Source organism: Pollicipes pollicipes, unplaced genomic scaffold (assembly GCF_011947565.3).
Source record: "Pollicipes pollicipes isolate AB1234 unplaced genomic scaffold, Ppol_2.1 Scaffold_3087;HRSCAF=3621_pilon_pilon_pilon, whole genome shotgun sequence".
Classification (NCBI taxonomy): Eukaryota; Metazoa; Arthropoda; class Thecostraca; order Pollicipedomorpha; family Pollicipedidae; genus Pollicipes; species Pollicipes pollicipes.
The window spans coordinates 11,849,541-11,871,998 of NW_023596225.1; the positions used below are offsets into that span (position 1 = coordinate 11,849,541).

Genomic DNA, 22,458 nt, shown 5'->3' on the forward strand with positions numbered 1-22,458 from the left:
GCCTCAGGTGTGAGCAGCCTGGCGAAAATGACAATTTGTCTTCGGTAATTTTGCTGGCGCAACGCACGCACGGTGGTTTCTTCTACTACTCTACCAGCGCGTGACACAGCTGCGCTGTCCTGCAGCTATCACGGCCAGTGATGGATGGCGCCTTTGGTGTGTTGGCCTTGCTTGTACGATATCCGGACTATCCGGGCTATATACGATATCCGAGATGATGCGCGGGAATCTCCACTCAAGAATCACGGCGTGTTATTTGCCAACGCATCCGTACCGAGCTCATTCATTTACCAAGACCGGAAATTACCAAACGCCCTGGCAGAGTGGGTCAGACAGCGAGCGTTAGGTGTATTCCAGCGCGGCAGCTCCGCGTGACAGGCGTATATTGCTGCCTTCACGGCCGCCGCCATCTTGTCTGCTCATCCCACAGTCAGCTGATGGGTGATGCGGTTCTCTGATCGAAACAGGCACCGGGCGCCGTGTTGTCATCGCTGAATGGAGTAAGATATCGTCGCTCGCCGGGTTTATTCCATTCCGCGACACCACAAAAATATTGCAGACCATCTCAGTCTACTCCTAACCAGCTGCGGATGTTTTGTGCTGCATAAAATGCCCAAGGGAGGCAGCTGGGTGCGAGCGAAGGACGATTTCAGCCTGGCCGTACTATCGTATCACAGCATGCCAACGAGACACCAGTGCGTAAAACCGATACCAGCAGGCGACACTCAGCACCAGACCTGGTTGAAGCCGGTAGAAGACAGCGCTAGAGCAAGTAATTGAGAATGTCTTCCTTCGGCGCTGCTGGCACGGCCTCAGTGCCCCCGGCATTGGCTGGGACCTCGGACGTCTCGGTGAGGATCGGCTCGGTCTCTGCCTGTTCGCCGCCCTCCTGTTCGGTCAGCACGGCTGCGGGGGCATCTGTCGACTGCGCAGCGGCCTCAGACGTCGCCTCGGCGGTCTCCTGGACGCCTTCGGGCGCCGCGGTGGTCGCCTCCCCCTCGGCGGTGACCTCAACGACCTCGGCGTAGGCCTCCGGCAGCGCCGCTGCCTCCCCCGGAGCGGCAGTAGTCACCTCCCCCGCATCAGCAGCCGTAGTGACCTCGGCCTCAGCCGCAGTAGTGACTTCTGCCGCCGCCGTCGTAGTGACCTCCCTAGCGGCAGCCGCTGTGGTGACTTCTTCAGCCACAGCCGCCGTAGTGACCTCAGTCTCAGCTGCCGTGGTGACCTCAGTCTGAGCTGCCGTGGTGACCTCAGCCTCAGTTGCCGTGGTGACCTCAGCCTCAGCTGCCGTGGTGACCTCAGCCTCAGCTGCCGTGGTGACCTCCACTTCAGCCGCCGCGGTGGCGTCCTCAGCAGCCGACACCGTGGTGATCTCCGCGGTCTCAGTGGTCACCTCCTCTGGTGAAGCCTTCGCTTCCTCCTCGGCGGGCAAGGCCTCCTCATAGGCAGATACCGCCTTGTCCGCCTCCGCTGCAGGCGTCTCCTCTTCGGCGCTGGCCCCCTCGGCGGCACTCGGCTCTGGCGCTAGAGCTGGCTCCTCCTTAGGCAAAACCTCATCCTCGACAGAGCCTGGCACGGTGTCAACGAGCGGTGCCTCACCGCTCGCTTCCACATCCTGCTCTTCGGCGTTGTCAAGCGGTTGTTGGTGTGCATCAGAAGAGAGCACATGTTCTGCCTCCTGCTCCAGCGCACCGGCACCCGCGACCTCTGGAACATCGTGAGAAGAGGTATGAGTGTGCGCGGGGACGCACCTGCACGAGCCCTTGTTGTCAGTGCTGTCTTTTACGTTGTTGTTATCCTTTGTCTTCTGTGCTGCCGTTGTGAGATTATATTCAAGACAGCTGCATTTAAAGATTTTGAAGAGCACTGAAGCATTTTGTACTAAGCAAAACACTGCTGCAATGTTAAACAGCTTTTACAGCATGGCCTACATATGCGATCGCGGGTGGGAAATGCGGCATGGCGGCTGAGGATATGCGATCGCGGGTGTGAAATGCGGCATGGCAGCTGAGGATATGCGATCGCGGGTGGGAAATGCGGCATGGCGGCTGAGGCAACGGCTGCACCTTGCTGCATGAAAATGAACGCAATTCAAGCGTTACCATTCACAGATGGCTGTCGTGCCGGCTTTACTGCACCAACATTTCTCAACACACTATTCGCGCATGCAACGGTATGGCAACAGCACGGGCAGCCTTATGGTGCGCAGTGAAGAGCGCCCCGGCCGTCGCGTGACCGTCGCGGGCCCGCGTGTGTTGCGACCCTGTGTCGCCCCCAGACGAGACCCTTCGTGGGCAGTTATGACGTCATCGGCACCACCGACTCGCAGCCCGACTCACATGCCCTCGGGGCTTCACTGCCGGCTGTGCAGGGCAACCTGAGGCCGGTACGCTCACAGGTCGGCGCTGCCGCATGGATTGAGGAAAGCACCTCTCTTCGGCCATAGCTGGCGCGGACTGAGTAGCGCGCTGCGGTCGGTAACGGTTTTGCGCCATCCGAACGTAGCGGACTGTGGTCGGTAACGGTCATGCGCTATCCGAACTTGGCGGACTGTGGTCGGTAACGGTCATGCGCTATCCGAACTTGGCGGACTGTGGTCGGTAACGGCCATGCGTCGCCCGAACGTGGCGCACTGTGGTCGGCAACGGTCATGCGTCGCCCGAACGCGGCGCACTGTGGTCGGTAACGGCCATGCGCCATCCGAACGTAGCGAACTGTGGTCGGTAACGGCCATGCGTCGTCCGAACTTGGCGGGCTGTGGTCGGTAACGGCCATGCGTCGTCCGAACGTGGCGCACTGTGGTCGGTAACGGCCATGCGCCATCCGAACGTAGCGGACTGTGGTCGGTAACGGCCATGCGTCGTCCGAACGTGGCGCACCGTGGTCGGCAACGGTCATGCGTCGTCCGAACTTGGCGGACTGTGGTCGGTAACGGCCATGCGTCGTCCGAACGTGGCGCACTGTGGTCGGTAACGGTCATGCGCCATCCGAACGTAGCGGACTGTGGTCGGTAACGGCCATGCGTCGTCCGAACTTGGCGGACTGTGGTCGGTAACGGCCATGCGTCGTCCGAACGTGGCGCACTGTGGTCGGTAACGGTCATGCGTCGTCCGAACTTGGCGGACTGTGGTCGGTAACGGCCATGCGTCGTCCGAACGTGGCGCACTGTGGTCGGTAACGGCCATGCGTCGTCCGAACGTGGCGCACTGTGGTCGGTAACGGTCATGCGGCATCCGAACGGAGCAGACTGTGGTCGGTAACGGTCATGCGGCATCCGAACGGATACCGTCACCCATGATGATGCTGATGCCGTTGCTCAAATTCTTAGCTTATGCCTAGGGTTCTTACGTCTCGCTGGCGTGACAAGCACATTTCTATCCGGCTCGAGGAGCTAAATAATGACAGCTAATGTTAGATGCAATTCTGCTGCGCTATGCAGTTCAATAAGACCTGGAATGTCACATATGTGGCGTTAGCAGGAAGATTTGCGAGTGGAAAAATCCCCAAGGAATTAAATTGCACAAACAATCAGCAGAATGCTCTGACTGGGCTTGAAGGTACTTCGGTATCGTTATGATTCATTACATTCCAACACCAGCTGATGCCCCTCAATGCACTCAACTACATTAAATGCTTTGTAATTTTCACTTCATTTTGACAATTCATACACATCGAAATGTAATGCTCCTGGCGACCGATACGGGCGTATCCACTGACTGTAAGGCGATGTGCGGTCGTAATTTGGGCTCTAGCACAGCGATGACAGCGATGCCCGCTGCCGTGGTGGACGGTGGCCAGGGGAAGATCTTGCGGTGTCGGAAAAACACGCCACTCCCCACCTGAGCTTACTGGCATAGGCTTTGCATGCCTTCGAAACAACTTCGGCTGCAAAAGAATTCGCATACTTGCTCACGGAGCATTGTGAGTGCATACCATCATGACATAATTGCGAAAGCACTTACTCACCCGACTACCCCACTTACGACAATTTTGCCAGCGCTCCTGACGGCGCATGTTCCTACCTTGGCTCTGCGGGTCAATGGCTCTGCTGCCGTACGCCCTGAAGACCGAGAGACCCGGCCGCACCACCTCGATGTCGTCCACCGGGTAGCAGCTGACCGCTGCCGTCGTCACCACAACCTGTAAACACAGGCAAGCACGTCATGCGCCTAACGTCTAATTCACCGCATCAGACGATGAAGCGCCGCAGTGGCTCACGTCAAGTGTAGGAGACTGCAAATACTTTGCTAGCAGCTAGGTTCGAATCCCTTGACCTTCAGCATGCCTACGTGAGCGAACCCTGCATGACACGGAATGTTGCACGCTTGAAGATATTGAGTTAGGCATCAGATATGATGGGATGTGCGTCCTCGTAACTATTGGTAAACTTTCAAAGTTCAAAAGCGACGCTAAGTAGTAAAATTTCAAAGTTTATAGAAATGGGCCCCATTATGTCATTGTTTGATGGCACCGTAAAGTGGGTTTGTGACGACAGCAAAACCTGACAGCATCTGGCAGCCAGACCTAAAGAATACCTCGAAACACACGAAAGCTGACGCCAACCGGCAATTCTCGTTGCGGGCGCTATGTCGGGGGGCGGACTGGTAGGTGGGTTATTTGTTGCTTTTTTGTCCTGGTGATGGCCGTAAGAAAAGCTTTCGTAGACTGTTTGATACGCGCAACTTAGCGATCGCCAGCCTTTATGGCAGATTATTAATATCAAAGCACGATATGATGTGCTGCTGCTGTTGCTGCTTTGCTGTTGATGCTTTTGTCAATACTTTATCATCGACCCATCGTTGCGCGCGGTGCTGTTGTCCTGACATTGATATCATGTGATGTGTACAGCAGTCACCGTCCTTATTGTTTGTAACTGGAAATGCGGTGTCGTGGCAAAATTAAAAAATTTGTAACATTATCTTTATTGCTTGTAAGCGGAAATGTAGTGTCATGCGAAAATTAATAAACTTGTAACGCTGCCATGCATTGATTGCCAAAGCATTGCTATTGCTATGGTATAGATGGCAAGGTTGGGTTACCAATAATTTTTTAGTATTATTAGGATTGTTCATTTAATTTATTGTCAACCCTTATATAGCCAATGTGGTGCAGCAACATTCTTGTCGCAGACAGTCTTTTTCAGTTATCATTTCGTTTTAGTTCCTTATCCTTGTCTCAGTTCAAAACGTCATGCAAATGTGGAACATTCCCTTTAACTGCGCCATGCAACTGCAGGCCGGAGCCGAGGCAAGTGAGGCGAAGCTTGCGAGATCCACCGCTGGGCTGCCGGCTAGTTCTGGGGCGGTGAGCGGGTGCGGATGCCCGAGTGGAAGCGGAAGTGGCCGGCTCCGGCTGCCAGGCTCAACGCAGGAGAGCTAATCACCTGGCTCACCTTCAAGCCCCGAGTCGTGCAGGATGGGAGGTGTGCGCAGCGCACCCGAATCACCTCATTATTACTAAACGGCCCGAATCAAATGAGGCCTCCTTCCGCTATCCGCTTCACATATTCCACTCCCTTTCTCCCTTTGTCCCGTCGTCTCCTTCCAGCGCTCATTAACTCCCTGATTGTGTTTTCTGTCCTCATCAGATCCAGCTCCACTTATCTCCTCGCTCTGCCTTTGTCTCAGCCTTGCTATGCGTTTCAAGACGCTCTCAAAGTACGTGGCTAAAATGCCGCAGCGCTCGACTCGGGGTAAGGCCGCCGGGTCCGGATCCCACACATTGCGAAAATATTCCACCAGCCAATCGCAACGGCCGGGTGAAAGTGTGCTGTACCAACGTCTATGCACCAGCTTCATGCGTCCGTGAAGTGTTCCAGGCTTTTTCTCTGCTTTTTGCTGCTCATTTTCCAGTCGCAACCCAGGCCTACGCCTCGCTTACAAAATTTGATCACATCGAGGTTATTAGGGTGTTTGTTTTCATGCAACACCTACAGGCGTAGACTCATCTTTGAATCCCTGTCCCGTGACCCCTACGTCTCCACCGCTGTGGTAGAGCCCATGGCCGTCCCCCCCCCCCCCCCCACAACCCGAGTGCCCCTTTCTCCTCCTGTCGTCCTTCACCGAAAAGGCAGTCGGATGGAGCTGCACCCATGGCTGGGGCTCGGGTCTCAGCGACGCGTCACTGGCCAGCGCGTGACCGGCCGGCCTCAGGGCGACACTTGCCAGCGCATAATCGGCCAGGCTCGGGGTGACACCGGCCAGCGCGTGACCGGGCGGTCTCAGAGCGACACTGGCCAGCGCGTAATCGGCCAGCCTCAGGGTGACACCGGCCAGCGCGTAATCGGCCAGCCTCAGGGTGATACTGGCCAGCGCGTGACCGGCCAGCCTCAGGGCGACACTGGCCAGCGCGTGACCGGCCAGCCTCAGGGCGACACTGGCCAGCGCGTGACCGGCCGGCCTCAGGGCGACACTGGCCAGCGCGTGACCGGCCGGCCCCAGGGCGACACTGGCCAGCGCGTGACCGGCCGGCCTCAGGGCGACACTGGCCAGCGCGTGACCGGCCGGCCTCAGGGCGACACTGGTCAGCGCGTGACCGGCCAGCCTCAGGGCGACACTGGCCAGCGCGTGACCGGCCAGCCTCAGGGCGACACTGGCCAGCGCGTGACCGGCCGGCCTCAGGGCGACACTGGTCAGCGCGTGACCGGCCGGCCTCAGGGCGACACTGGTCAGCGCGTGACCGGCCGGCCTCAGGGCGACACTGGCCAGCGCGTGACCGGCCGGCCTCAGGGCGACACTGGCCAGCGCGTGACCGGCCGGCCTCAGGGCGACACTGGTCAGCGCGTGACCGGCCGGCCTCAGGGCGACACTGGCCAGCGCGTGACCGGCCGGCCTCAGGGCGCTGTCACTCGGCCGAGCGCCGATAGAAGGTCGAGAGGTCATCCGCCGCACATTTGGCGTCGAAACAAGGCTGGACATTAAACGTGAAGCCACGTCCAAGCCTGACTATTGTGTGTGACTTTGCAGTACTTGAGCGCTTCGTCGTTCCTGGTAGCGAGGCGATCAAGACCCACGGAAAGGATTCGGTAGTTGCAGTCAAGTTTCGCCCATAGTTCGTTTCAGGTGAAGACAAATTTAACGATTCCCTCTCATGAACTCTCACGAAGCGGAACTACAACTTCTGGCCTTTGGCGCGGTTGTGACGCATGTATCACAGCCTTCGTAACTTATCTCATTTCCGATACATCTACGGCAAAGAAATGACGAGATTATGCAATATTTAGCTCAGTTGTCTTCATAAGACGGCTTGAAATGGCTGACTTAGTGCACTTGATGCATGTTTCTGCTAATCACACAGTATACATGTTGTAAGCTTAGTACTTTTCCTTTTGTACACTCATTGCTTTTATTGACCGCTGCACCGCTGGGCGGTTTATCGGTAGCATTTTTCCTACCGTATAAGATACTCTAGTTTTATAGGCCAACATGCAATGGGACAAAATTCTAAACCTGCCACTCGTGCTCAACCAATTGCCTTTTATGTTATTGTAAGGCTTTGACGGCTTCAATATGAGGATCAGAATCATCTACGTCACGTTCGCAGTTGTTTTAAATTATTCAGAACCATGTAAGCCATTAGCGGTTGAACCTGCGCCTAGTAATCATAAGACCACCGAACTACGCCAATATACACACACACACACACACACACACACACACACACACACACACACGCACGCACGCACGCACGCACGCACGCACGCACGCACGCACGCACGCACGCACGCACTCACGCACGCACTCACGCACTCACTCACGCACGCACGCAATCACGCACGCACGCACGCACGCACGCACGCACGCACGCACGCACGCACGCACGCACGCACGCACGCACGCACGCACGCACGCACACACACACACACACACACACACACACACACACACACATGCATATAAGTGCATGACGTGACGTAACTGATTCTGATCCTCATATTGGAGCCATGAAAGCTGTAAGATATATGCACATGCATCTATTTCACCCTGCAGTTTATATATTTATAGACGTGTCTTGTGAACTCAACAAGAAATTCGTGAAATCAGTCCATCTCTGGAGCTTACCCCGGACGGTGAGCATTACTCACGTCCTGCAGCAATACGTTAAGCTGGAATGAGCATACCGCGGCGTCTTAAGTGAGAATGCTCACTTCCCGCCATCGCGCGCCCTCCAGCGCCAATTGCCGTGGCCAAACCGCAACCCAGCCATGCGGAACAGGCCGCGGCGGGTCGTCCCACGGCCGGACCACTCCTCGTCTGGCCCTCACCGCCCGGCCTCCGCCTCTCACCGCCCGCGGCCTTTCACTCTGCAGTGACGGCGACGTCCAGCTGGTCCGGCCCCGTGGCACGGCGCACGGCCGTACCGGTGTCTACGCCGACGGTCGCACGTCGTTCCCGGAAGAGGCGGGGGTGGCCAGCGCCGGAGCACTTTCGCCCGACGGGCGGGGGCGAGGCTGGTGCCCGGCCTTGGCCGCCGGTCACCGCGCGCTCTCCCGGGCCAGTGCGCTCCCTTGCAGCCGCGGCGGCTGGCCGCGCGCCGGGCCTGACGTTGCTGAGGCAGCTAGTACGGTTTTCGTTTACGGCTCAGCCGAGGGGTTTGTTCTCTGCACTGACGTCGTGCAACGCTCGGCTGCAACGTGATACTGGCCCATTTTACAATAGTTTTGGGTCTGTGACCCCTGCACACCGAATGTTTTCGGCTCTAGGTCCATTCAGTTTATGAGGGCTCATCATGTATGTCTCCCATGCAAACTGCGGCTCGCCGACGTCATTCGGCTGATAGGGCACAACACGCAAATATCAATGAATATTACGTGGATTATTATCTCGGCGTAATGAACATGGCACAGTTTTCAGATCAGCGGTTTGTTGCTGCGCAAAAGAAGGGGGCTGTCTGAGCACCGCAGCGCGCCGCAGTATACTGTACCAAGACGGTGGACGTCAATTAACGTCAGCCAGCTTGGAGATCAATCGTGAACATGAACGCGGACAATCGGGAACAGCTCAAAAAATAAACGTCAGTTACCCTGAGGTTTTGTCATCTTCCCCAGCATAGAAGAGGGATGGCACCGCCCCTTGCCGATTCCAAATCCATGCCGATTCATAACAATTTCATGACGTAAACACGGGAAAGGGATGGTACGTTTACAATAAGTTTCGCCGCTGACAGCTTACACTTTCTGCCATCGTTTAGCCGTCAGATCGTTTCAAACAAGGTTATATTACGTTTTGCAGGCCCCACGTACTTTACTGGTTGCACGGTGTGTTTTTGCTAGGCTAACTTTTAAGAATGAGCTCATATGCTGTTCACCCGATAGGTTATGGAAATCGATTTGCTATATCAAGCGTGGAAAGATCATAAACTGGGGCTGGGCAGACTTTTGTTATAATTTGTTCACGTCACTGGCAGAGTCGTTCACGAAATACCTAAAAACAATGGGTTTGTACCATCCCATTCTGGTGACGGTATATCACGAAATAAGCGGCCCTTGTTTCCTTTTATAACTATTTTTAGCCACCTAGTCCTGTCGTTTAAATTGAACACGTTTCCGAAATGAACACTCATCCCGTTTTCAATTCACCGTTTCAATTTACCGCCTTCCATTTACCGTTATAGGAGCAGTAGCGAAACGGTTCGCGCCATTGCTTGGCATATGCTCCAGCTGTTTTTCCTTAAGTGCCAGTTTGTAAGGTCCATCCTTGCCACACCGTTTTCCCTTTACTATCACGTTATCTGGAAATGCAACCTAAGTATTGAATGCCCCCATCCAAACCAACGAAGATTCCCCCGTTTGTTGTGAAATGGTTGAGCGCTTTCACTTCCGCGTGTGGCTGCAGAAACATCAGTCGACTATCGAGCTGCTTTTTGTCACCGAATCCAAGGACTCACAAGTTGCACAGCGAAAGTGCCTTCGCACACGGTTCTCTCAAGCACAAATTTGTCGTCCACGTGGACAAACACATGGTGACACATCAGCAGCCGCATACAGGTTTTAACTGATATAAGGTGTCATTTGTTGGCTCACGAAAATGATATCGATTTTACAGTCACTGAACTAAAGAAAAATATCGCACTGTTTTGGTAGTGACCGCGAATATTGACATCATCTTGTTTTTGTGGACGGAATTCAAAAGCCTGATGTCTGATGCTTAGATTAACTATTGGGTCGACTATTCCGGAATACCAATAGAGAAACACCCTATGAATTTTGCTTTTACGTATTGTTGGCAACAAGCAGACAATAACCAGCCTACAACGTATGTAAATATAAAGTATGAGAATTAAATGCACGGAAACAGTACCGGATGGGAACAGGGAATTTTTCTGCAAATACCACAGATACATTATAGTGCAAGCGACTGGAAGCGTCATCTAGAGTATGTTTTAATGTTTTCATTTTGCAGACCGCCGCCAGAGTAAGCACAGCATACTACATCCTGGGATGTCCTACGAACAGCAGGAAAGTTGGCCTTGCGCTAGCAATGCCAGGAGCCATGTGTGCGGAAACTGCCTCGAGGCTGATAAGAGCTCAAGTTTTTTATATATTTGACCCGAACCCTTTGAATGGATGGGTTTCTGGGACCAGTGCTCACGCTAAGCAGTGCTTGTTGCAATAGCCCTGATCCCCACCATCCGATCGCGCAATTCCAGGCAACGGCAGAATTTAGTGGCGAAAGCTTAACGTGCCGCAATGCTCGGCACGGTCTGTCCTGCCCTCTGACCTCAACTGACGCCATAAACCGACTCGAGCGCCCTAAACCGACTCGAACCCACCCTGCCACGGGTAGGTGGATCGGAAGGTAGACGCTCCAACCAACTGAGCCACCGGGACGGACCAACCTATGCGAAGTTTGAAGGAACAACCTGACCTATGCCAAAAGCTCATTTTCTGATCGGGTTTTGACCACGTTTCTTTTTCTTTTCATTTCGTTTTATTTTTTTAGTTCCAGAGCTTAAAGACGCACCTTCGATAAGCTACCTTGCACATGGAGTGGAGAGACAAATTTATGGAGCGTAACCGTTCTGTAGCAGAGCCAGGGGCTTCGGACAGCGTAATTGTACGCTAAGATGTGGGTGCAAATCATACTGAAATATTTGTCAAGTGAATAAAGCCTTAAACAGGATATAGATGACTTCCACTCATGGCGACTTATATACCCATGGAAAAACATGGTTCGCATCTAAAACTCAACTACGGGAAAAAGGACGCCGGCTTTGTTGCTTTGTTTTTTCCCACCGTTGCCATTGCGTAATCAGTAGAAGAGTGTGCAAAGTGACAACAAATGTGAAAAGTGTTTATGGACGACCTAAAGAGTGGGAAGGCAGAAATCCATTATCGTCCGTCAAGACCAAAATATTGTATCCCTACGCTACCCTTCCCCCCCCCCTCCCCCAGGTCCCCCGGTGGGCGCGCCACCGCTTTGCGGCATTGAGGATGACTGTCACCTTTAATGTTATTGAGAAACTTGCGGCGTTGTGACAGGCCAGGAGCGGTATATCCGTTTGGTACGTCAGGTGACGGTTACGATAGGGGTATGCTTGCCAGACTCTTAACAGCACATTAAAGCAGACTCATCGGCCCAAAACCAGGCCAACTCACGAGACGTTCAACGCTCTCCAAGTTACCATTTGCACAGGCCAGCCATTGAAGCGACTGCTGGCTCCTGTCATCTGCACGTTTATCTTTTTGCGACCTTCGCTATAATTACATCTCTGTGCAGGGTTCACTACTCCAGACATTCGTGTAACTTCACGCCATTGGACAACAATATGTTTACACGATGTGGCGAAATCGTCAGGTGCACAACCGAAGATCCCGTCGAAACAAGGGAGCCAAACCAATGGCCGCCCATTGGTATTGGGTAGCACGAGCCCCTGGTAGCTGTGATTCAGTGTGTAGACAGATGCTGTCGGTCTATCTAACAATGTCGCACCGGCTGGCTGCCCTCGCCTTCAGCAGCGCTGGCAAAGCGCCGGTAAATGGAGCGGACTAGGTTTCGCTCTTCCATCCAGTCGGGCGGGGGGGGGGGGGGGAGGGGCGGTACAAACACTGCCGTACAGCATTGTCAGCTGTCTTTCCCGACAACTCTCAACAACAGCGTAAGATCCAGTTATAAATCCTGCCATCAGGCAGACTTGTCGGCACAATAGAATCATTATCACTTTATGGGGATGAGTGCTGATGTTTGCTTGAGTGCTCAAGGGCATACTTCCCGTGCCAGCTCTCTCCGCTGCAGAGCGAGGCGTTTTGCGAAGTCGGCATGATGCATCACAAGGACGAGTTTTTGGCCAAGGCGCGTCCTTTGAATTAGTGGACGCACACTAGGTTCAGTGTCGCCTCCTGCGGCCCATCTGCATTACGCTGTCTCGCTTTCACTGTATACTGATAGGCTGCGAGGCAACGCCGCTAGTAGAGCCGCCACGTGAAAGGATGTCTAGTTCGGATCCCACCGGCGCCGCGTCCATCACCGTCCGCTTATCTGCACATGTACCATGCCCTGCCAGTGGTGGCAACATTTGTACGGCTCAGGTCAGTTGAGTCCAGAGGGTGAATGTGGCGTCTCATGGCCGACCGGCCAAGGAGAGGCCTAGCTGCCGAGACCGGTGGCCGGGGGCCGAGGGTCATATGCCTGCTCGTCCTCATCCTATCATAGCACGGCACGGCACGGCACGGCACGGCCAGCCAGACGAAACACCGCCGTCTGACTTGACGCCTGATCAGACTAAACGCTCCCGTCAGACACGGGGCTCCAGACGTCAAACTGGATGCCTCAGCCCGACGAGATGGTCCGGTCAGACCGGGCGGTCCGGTCAGACCGGGCGGTCCGGTCAGACCGGGCGGTCCGGTCAGACCGAGCTGTCCGGTCAGACCGAGCTGTCCGGTCAGACCGGGCGGTCCGGTCAGACCGAACGGGCCGGTCAGACCGAGCGGGCCGGTCAGACCGAGCTGTCCGGTCAGACCGAACGGGCCGGTCAGACCGAGCGGTCCGGTCAGACCGAGCGGTCCGGCCAGACCAAGCGGTCCGGTCAGACCGAGCGGTCCACTCAGACCGAGCGATCTGGTCAGACCAAGCGGTCCGGTCAGACCGAGCGGTCCGGTCAGACCGAGCGATCTGGTCAGACCGAGCGGTCCGGTCAGACCGAGCGGTCCGGTCACACGGATGTGCAATCCTGCCGACCGGCCCGCCGCTTCCGCTGAGAAGGTTCATGGGAGCCGCACTGCAGCCGCGCGAGCTCGACTTAACGGGCGGCCGTCACGCCTCTGCCAGCCTGCTGGGCAGCGGCGAAGGAATCTGGACTGCCGCCACCTGGTGTGCGGTGTACGTGGACAGCATGCACCACGCCCAACTTTTTGCAGGTGCAATCATGCACCTGTCATCACACACATATAGATTTATGCTAGTAACTCGCCAAGATGCCCCCACATGTTGATCCACATTCCCATGCGGGCGAAGAGTGGATTCACGTGAACATAAACATGCCTGCTCACAATGCGAGCTCACTGAACACGTCTTGAGGAATGTCTGTAAGTCGACCACGCGCTACGGGATCTACGGCACGCCCTAACGTTCAGCGTTTTTTTTTTTTTTTGTCTTGATCGCTTCGCTATGAATGGGACTCATGAACGCTAAGACCACACCAAAACGTCTTTAGTTTCCATCCCTTCGGGGTGCCAAAGCGCACAAAAGATTCAACTGAAATCAGCCACGGCCACCACTTTGCTTTAGCCTGTCACTATTTCTACATATGTGCAGCGGACCTTATACGTCTTGAGGGACGAAAGCGCTGGGTCTATCCCACCTATCTATACGTATCTACCATCGATCTATTGTAGCTGACGCCTCTTTCATGCTGCTCGCCGAGAGTGTGCTAAAGTCTGGCAGACAGTGCAATGGGCCGCGGGTATGACGCGTGACGACAGTAAATCATGACTTGCCTCTGCATGAAGCCGGCCCGGGCTGGACTACCGAGAACCGTGACTAGTGCGGGAGCCATGCAAACGGCATGCACGGCATCGTTGGACAGCTAATGCGGAGCAGAGAATTCACCCGCTTGCTGCGGGCGGCAGAGCCAGCAAGGGGCAGACTGAACGTGCCGCGGGCCGGTACAGTCAGCCCCTGTCTTCGTTCGACTACAATGTTCGTTGACTGCAAACACAGCGTCCGTCTGGTAACTTCTGAAGCCAGTCTCATGCGTTCTATCACGGGCAAGGTAGGCAACGAATTCCACCATCCAACCTCCCGCCACAGTTTGCGCTAGTCGTCTGACGTCACGCTGTCTTCGCACCGAACACCGCTGCCATTGGGCCGGACCAGCTCGCCGCCGCCCGCCGCCGCCTGCGTGTCACCCTCGGCTCGTCCCCACCCGCTACCGGCCGTGTGTCACCCTCGGCTCGTCCCCGCCCGCTACTGACCGTGTGTCACCCTCGGCTCGTCCCCGCCCGCTACTGACCGTGTGTCACCCTCGGCTCGTCCCCACCCGCTACCGATCGTGTGTCACCCTCGGCTCGTCCACGCCCACTACCGGCCGTGTGTCACCCACAGCTCGTCCCCGCCCGTTACCGGCCGTGTGTCACCCTCGGCTCGTCCCCGCCCGTTACTGGCCGTGTGTCACCCTCGGCTCGTCCCCGCCCGCTACCGACCGTGTGTCACCCTCGGCTCGTCCCCGCCCGCTACCGGCCGTGTGTCACCCTCGGCTCGTTCCCAGCGACCTGGTGGGTTGCCCCGCGCTCTGTCCTGCTTCCGATCACGCCCACGCACCGCCCTATGCCGATGTACAGAGGAAATGCATTAGTGGAGCACGGCGGCGGCGGTCTGCCGTCCACACGCTGCTGCGGCGGCCCGAGATCGGGAAATCCAACCCTTCTCTTATCAGTGGCAGGGACGGCTGTCCCGATGGCGACCTGGCCATTGATGCTGAACAGGCAACATCAGTGGACTCGTACATAATCCTGCACACTTGGTCCGCATATCCGCATAGCCCACTTTCCCTGACATGGATGCGTGGCGCTGTCCAATTGCCTTGCCGTGGAAGAGGCTCTAAATGAAGAGGATTGAATGAAATAGCAAGCACCTTTCAGGAAAGGGATGTTTGGGGTACATACCTATGCTCCGGAAGTAATCTCCTGAATGATTTGGCCTGGAGAGGTCGTTGGATTGTGTTCCGGCTATGCTATGCATCAGATGCGTATCAGGGCGTACTCCCGCCCGCGACGCTGAGGATCGGCCAGCGTCGGGCCGCGGCGACGGGCCCCGTCGAGCCCGGCCCCACCGCAGGACAGCCGTGGCGTAACGGGCAGCCCTACCGGCGCTATTGCGGCACCGGAGCTCAGTGTGGGGAAACCAATCTCCGCGGGTACACAACCTGACGGCGGCGACGGCGGCGGCGGCGGCGGCGGCGAGAAGGGGACGTGCGCCGCAACACTCGGCCGACCTTCTGCGTGCCGCGGCGAGCGACAAGGCCAGATCAAGGCTGCCTTTCCAAACGAGTCGGAGCTGGGTCACAGCCGCTGGGGCACCCTGGCTGCGGCGGCGGCCAGCCGCTGCCCCAGGGCCCTGCTTCGAGGAGTCCTGCTGAGGAGTCCTGCTGAGGAGTCCTGCTGAGGAGTCCTGAGTCCCCCCCCCCCGATAGGGGGGGGGGGGAGTGGGAGGCTCCATAGAGAAGGGAGAGGGGAGGTACGAATGAAACATCTGACAAGGACGGTATATAGCGTGGGAGTGTCTGGCTGTCGGTGCGGTGATCGTAGGGTTCACCGTGCGCTTGCGAGATTTTCTTTAACATGAAAGGTTGAGCAGGCGAAAGTGAACGTTTAGATCCTACCGGATGGCAGACCAGTTGCCAACATTGGACAACCCATGGGCTGACGTCATTACACAGTTGCAAGCAAACTATCGCCAAGTAGCGCCCCAGTACCAATGCGTCCAACTACTGACCCATGCAAAAGTACTGTTACCTCCGATACAATGACATGTCAAGATGAACGAGTCCGGCTGGAGCAAACAAATGTTCCTGGTGAAACAGCATCGTTAAAAGGCATTTTTGTGTAACATGGAAGTGAGTGGAATGTTCCTGCCAGCAGTATTACAGCGAAGACACAATCTTGATGAGCATGCAGGAAAAGTAAAGGCCCCGCTCAGAAACTTCTTACAACTTCACAATGTGTTATGTAAAAAGGTGTGGCTAGAAGACCACGGCCATCGGTTGGGAAACGAAGTCAACGTCGGAGTCATCACCTCAAGCTGCTGCAGGAATACCAGCCGACACGTCACCGGAATCACAAAAACAATTTCTTCGCTAGCCATAACCGGGATTGCTCGCTGTGCCATCCGCCAGCCGGACACTTGATGGCCAACCGAGCGGTGGCCGGCATGAGGAGCGCTGCCGCCGACGGTGAGGCGGCCCCCGTCTCCGTCCGGCGCCCGACGGGCGGCGCTCTCACCCGCCGACCAGCGGCGGCGGAGCCCACCGGCTGCACGGCCGCCACTCACCAGGGCCAGGCTGAGCTTCATGGTGGCACGTCACTCGGAGTCGGGCGCCGGCGAGCGTCTGACCGGCAGCGCCTGCTCTCACGGAGCTGGTCGGCCAGCGCGCGAGGCCACCGCATGGCCCGAGGCCACGGCCGACGCCCGGCCGCCTCGCCACGCCGAACCAGCCGGCTGCCGAGCCGGGACGAGCAGGAGGGCGAGCTGGTGACGGCGATGCACGAACTGGTGCCACAGGAGCAGGGCGAGCTGGTGATGGTGGGGCACGAACTGGTGCCACAGGAGCAGGGCGAGCTGGTGATGGTGGGGCACGAACTACTGTCACAGGGGTAGGGCGAGCTGCGAGCTGGTGCCACAGGAGCAGGGCGAGCTGCGAGCTGCTGGGTGACGGAGGAGGAGTGCGAACTGGTGACGGGCGAGGGGCAACCTAGTGTGGCAGGATGAGGGCGAGCTGGTGACAGGGGACGGGCAAGCTGGTGACGGAGGGGGGATGGACTGGTAACTGTTGAGGAAGGCGAGCTTGTGACGGGGAGGGACGAGATTGTGCAGGAAAGGGTGGGGACGATTCGGTGACAAAGGAGGCGGATGAGGTGGTGACGGAGAAGGAGAGAGCTGGTACTGGAGAGGGGCAAGCTGGTTGCCGTAGATAAACTACAGAGGAGGAGGGACGAGCTGGTGACATAGAAGTCGGGGACGAGCTGGTCATGGAGGAGGCGGGGCGAGTTGGTGCCGGAGGAGGGACGAGCTATGATCGTATGAGACGGAGATGAGGTTACACAGGAGGAGCCTGGAACGATCTGGTGTGGTCGAAGGCTGGGATGGCCCGTTACACACGTGGAGGCTGGAACCATCTGGTGTGGTAAAAGGCTGGGATGGCCCGTCACACAGGAGGAGGCTGAAACCATCTGGTGTGGTAAAAGGCTGGGATGGCCCGTTTCCAGAAGAGGTAAGCCAAGTTGGTGCCGGAGAGGCGGGAAAAGATGGTGCAGAAACAGGTGTGATGTATTGATGCTAGAGGAAAATGAGATGGGCTGGTGCATGAGAAGGCGGGACTGGGCTGGTCCCGCGAGAGGCTGGAACAAGCTAGTGCTGGAGGTGGCTGAAACTGGCTGGTGGCGAGGCAAACAGGGTTGGCTGGTGACAATCGAGGCGGAAACGAACTGGTGCCAAATAAAATAGCGCCAAGCTGTCGCAAAAAAGTGGGACGGTCTGGTGGTGGGGAGGCGGATAAGAACTAGCGTCAGAGAGCACCGGGAAAGCTGGTCCTCAGGAAACACCGGCAAGCTTGTGCAGACGGAGGCAAAGACAAACACGACATTCGTGGCGGTCGGCGAGCACAAACAGGTCGGCGAAATTCTGGAGAAGCTGAAGTATAGCCTCTGCGTAATAACTCGTTCTGCCTTTGGTTATCGCGGTAAAGTTCTTTAAGACTATCAGGCGGTAGCACTGTCCGGCACAGGGAGCCCATTGAGGGATGTTCGGTGCATTTGCCAGGCCGGCATGTTAATGCACCGGCCCGTTCTGCTAAGTGATTTCGCAGGCATGCAGACAACATGTTCAAGCCCATGGCCCAGACGATTGGCGCTGGGAAAACCAATTGCACCATTATCACTGTCAAAAGGAGTTTGATCGCCGGCTCACTGCAGCTGCAAGCGGCAAAATGATTCACCGGTGCAGCCGCCGCTGGCCAGTGGGGTGATTATCGACACCATCTTGGCCGGGGCGAAGGCCGTGCCAGGCTCCAGGAGCCCTGATGGCACATCCGGGGTTCATGGTCAGGGTCGAGCCGAACATGCCCTTGCCAGGACAACGGCAGGATCGCGTGCGAAGCTTTGAACAGGGGCCGCTTGCGAGGTAGTTTGGGGCACGCCATACCCGACACTCACCAGCCGATACTCACTCACAGCCGTACACACTCACAGGTGCTGCCCCAGCGGGCCTCGGACAGTCAGATCCGCCGGTGCTGTCCTGCACAGCAGCAAGATCCCGTGCTGTTCCACCTTTCTCAGACATTGCGGCCGATGTGGCGCTAGCAAGTATGATATGTATGCAAAAGCGTCACTTTATATACTCTCGCGGGCCGACGTGAGCCCCCCAACGTTTTTCGGAACTCTCCACTTACACATGAGAAAAACGACAGTGCTAGGCTTGAGAAAAAAAAACAATTCTTGTGAACCGTTGCTGTACGTGGCAGCTAAACACATCGCAATCCATATCATGTTAATTTTGCACCAGATAGTATCGCGTGGGTACCTAATGTGTTTTCTCAATGCCAGCTCTATCACATGTATGGGCAATCCGCCAATGTTTGCGAGTGTTTCACTAGATAACACAGGTGGATCAAGACAGAACAAAAAATGGCTACAATTTGTGCCAGTTTCCTAAAGCACTGGTTTGCCCAGGTAAAAACTAACCAACGTTTTCCTCGACGGTGACAAGCGGATGCGTCGTATCATCATAGCTGCACTGCATTCGACTGCTTATTCAATTATAAAACACGAGCAGCGACACCGGTAGTCTTCAAAAGTTCACACATCCGTCAAGTCATGGCTGCAAAAGATGCCCGAGGTAAGTCCCTGGCGGTTCAGGATGCCCGAGATGAGTTCTCAGTGGTCCGGGATGCCCGAGGTGAGTCCTCGGTGGTCCAGGATGTCCCAGGTAAGTCCTCGGTGGTCCAGGATGCCCGAGGTGGGCTCCTGGCGGTTCAGGATGCCCGAGGTGAGTTCTCGGTGGTCCAGGATGCCCGAGGTGAGTCCCTGGCGGTCCAGGATGCCCGAGGTGAGTCCTCGGTGGTCCAGGATGTCCGAGGTGGGCTCCTGGCGGTCCAGGATGCCCGAGGTGAGCCCTCGGTGGTCCAGGATGCCCGAGGTGAGTTCCTGGCGGTCCAGGATGCCCGAGGTGAGTCCTCGGTGGTCCAGAATGTCCGAGGTGGGCTCCTGGCGGTCCAGGATGCGCAAAAACTGAATCTACTGCAGGTGGTCTGTCTTCTGGTCGAAGTTGTCGACCAAATCCAGTGACGTTCAGTCCACATCCAGTATCCAGTAACGTCCGTGCCATGTGCAGTGTGACACCACCCTGCTGGAGTCACTCCTCGTCCCGGCTGATCACGTGAAGCCACCCAAGGGGAGAGGGGCGCCCGGAAGGGCGTCAGAGTGTAAGCAATGTGGCGCTCTCAGGTGGTGTTGACAGAATTCTCGGAGTCTGTGGAGTCCCGATTTTGCGAAGGTGAGATCGCTTGGTACTGCCACTATTTTTATCATATTTTGCCATAGAATCGTCGTTTGAATGCCACCGCAGTCTTGATCGTGCAAGAAATACACTTGACACTGTTGGGTAAAGCGTGAGTTAACTTATGTGGTAAGAGTTCAAGAAACACACCGCATGAAAAAAGTTTCACATCAATATGTTTGCTTTGCAGTCCGCTTGTTTCACCCTTCTATGGCCTCTTTGCGACCTGATATTGGTGTATCACTAATCCGAGAAGTTATTACACAATTAGCAGGCCTGGCTCAGTGTCCCAGGGATCCATTCTGACGAGAAAGAAATGATACTTGAGCACAGGTGCGCTCATATCGCTGAGCACCAGAAGGTGCATACTTGAGCACAAGTGCGCTCATATCGCTGAGCACCAGAAGGTGCATACTTGAGCACAAGTGCGCTCATATCGCTGAGCACCAGAAGGTGCATACTTGAGCACAAGTGCGCTCATATCGCTGAGCACCAGAAGATGCATCAGGTGCATCAAGTACGCCGCCCTTCGCATTTGTGATGTAAGGACTGCTTTCTTAACGTCATGGCGTTGCTTAACTGTAATTCTCGATAATGGAGATACTTATGTTCCCTTTGAAAGATGTAACCCTTGCTATCTGCATGGGTGCATTTCTAGGATGAGCACCAACGCTAAGTAGTACTTGTTTGGTGACCCCTAAGCCCAGTACGCCGCAGTCAAATTCTGGGCTGAAGGGAGAGCTCTGCGGCAATAGCTCAACGTGCTGCAATACCCCGCACGACCTACCCTGCCCTGCCACTAATTAAGTGACTTCACTGAGCCATCGCGACGAGCTTTACAACATTTCGAGACGGCATAGTTTTAAGTACAGTTTGACTATACGTCTTGCACCTGGATGTCCACACAAAAGCGGTGTCAAAAAAGCAGTCAACACATTTTGTGCGGTGCACTCCAGAGGAAAAACAATCTATGGGTACTGTTGGGGTTTTGAAATTAGTCTTGGGGGTTTGAGACGTGAAGATTATGAATAGTGAAAAATAGCGGATAAAAATGAAAACTAAACATAGGAAGCTTCACCGCTGGTTAGGAGTTCCAATCCCTCCTCCCCTCAACTGAAAAGGAAACTACGCGCCTCTAGGCTGGTGATGTTAAGTGTGCCTTTATATGACTATTTTATTACTTAAGTCTCAACCACCATTCAGTATATGATGGCCAGTAAATGAACTTCCAAAACGGGAATGTCTCATGGCTATGTAGCATTTCATTCAACTTGTCTTTGTTTTTGTGGTTTAGCGCATAAATACATCAGTGGTGTTACCTCAGCCCCCCCACCCTACTGTTGCCGATTTTAGAGAGCGACACCTCCTGCGTGTATGCACGGTAAGATGAGACAGATCAAGCTAAAAAAGGATCATCCTTTGCATAGCACACCAGATTACTGAACTCCACTTTCGACGAAAAGTTTGGATGTGGAACGCATCTCATGTGCATTCATGACAATGAAGCGCCAACATGCCATGTAAATGACTCACAGGTCCTAAAGGTGTGATAAGAAGGATATGATGTGCGTTTTCCGGGAAGAGCTTGCGAATTTTGTGTGCGAGATATGATCAAAATTACAGTCTTATTCAACCCTGACAGCTTACGAACATATTTCAACCATCGTTCAACGATGGGGCCTGGCGTGTGTCACCCAGATGTTGTCTTGCATCAGCTGTTAATGATTAAAGGTTTCAAACTGTTGGCTTTCAATAGCCGATTTTTCCATAATTGTACCCGTCCTAGCGATTTTTCATCTCAAAAATAGGTTATGACCCATGTCCCATTTGTAAAGATCATGTCACTGAGGTTTCTCACCAAATCGAAGATGCGATTAACTCGTTGCCAATTGGACACAGTTGTCATATTGCAATGAATGCCATTTATCACCTCGTCGTAATGTGTGTATTTATTAAATGACAAACAGATGAAAAGTTTGGCCCTACGAACAAGTTTGTCCTTGACCTGTGAGATGTCAAGTGCATGTAATTCAACTAATTTTCAACTGAAATAGTGCAAAAAAGCAAAGTAAAAAGTAGGTACGTAAAAGAAAAGTGTACAAATTCAAACAACGGTTATTCGATATTCATAGCACAAATATCTCCTCATATTGCTAATGAAGCTAATGAAAGTCATAATGGCACAATGTCATAATGTCCTGATGCCATAATGTCATAAGCCAATGGGGGATAATGTCCGTGCTCCAAAGGCTCTTTGGGGCACACCCAGGGCGTCGCCAGTGTGCTGGGCAAGGTCCGTGCCCCTCTCTCTCCAGAAATTCTGCCCGCCCTGTTATCTTCTTCCTTGCTTAATCATGCATCCTCGCGACACCGAGCTCGTCCGTGGCGGGTTGCATGCGCTAGCCACGAACGGGCCAAAGGCCTCCTGGTGGGTTCCGCCGAGCACCAAGCGCACACTCCGCAGAGGAGTCCGTGCGTGGGCCTTGTCTCGGCGGCTGAGTCCCCAGCCGCATGTAGCGCCGCCCATCGCTGTCAATGTTCCTTCATCCCATAGCCCTGAAATGGTGATAACTCATTGAGAGGTCTCTGATTCAAATAACAAAATAACCAAACCGGGCCCTCTCGCAGCTCCACAGGTGGCAGCGATGATGCCATCGTTGAGTCGGCTCAGGCAGCGATGATGCCGTCGTTGAGCCGGCTCAATCTCCAAGCATCCTCTGTTGGCCCCCTCGCCCTCCTGACGCCCTGACAG

The 22,458-nt window shown here is 55.1% G+C and overlaps 1 protein-coding gene across 1 annotated transcript; it reads right to left on the reverse strand.

Moving 5' to 3' along the window:
- Positions 1-506: 506 nt before the first annotated feature.
- On the reverse strand, positions 507-16,535 carry LOC119090482 (chondroitin proteoglycan 1). Its single transcript, XM_037213302.1, has 3 exons — positions 16,485-16,535; positions 4,023-4,140; positions 507-1,707 (listed from the first exon to the last, which is right to left on the reverse strand). Exons 1-3 carry the CDS (start codon positions 16,503-16,505, stop codon positions 764-766), a joined length of 1,083 nt encoding a protein of 360 aa, XP_037069197.1. The 5' UTR covers positions 16,506-16,535; the 3' UTR covers positions 507-763.
- Positions 16,536-22,458: the final 5,923 nt, after the last annotated feature.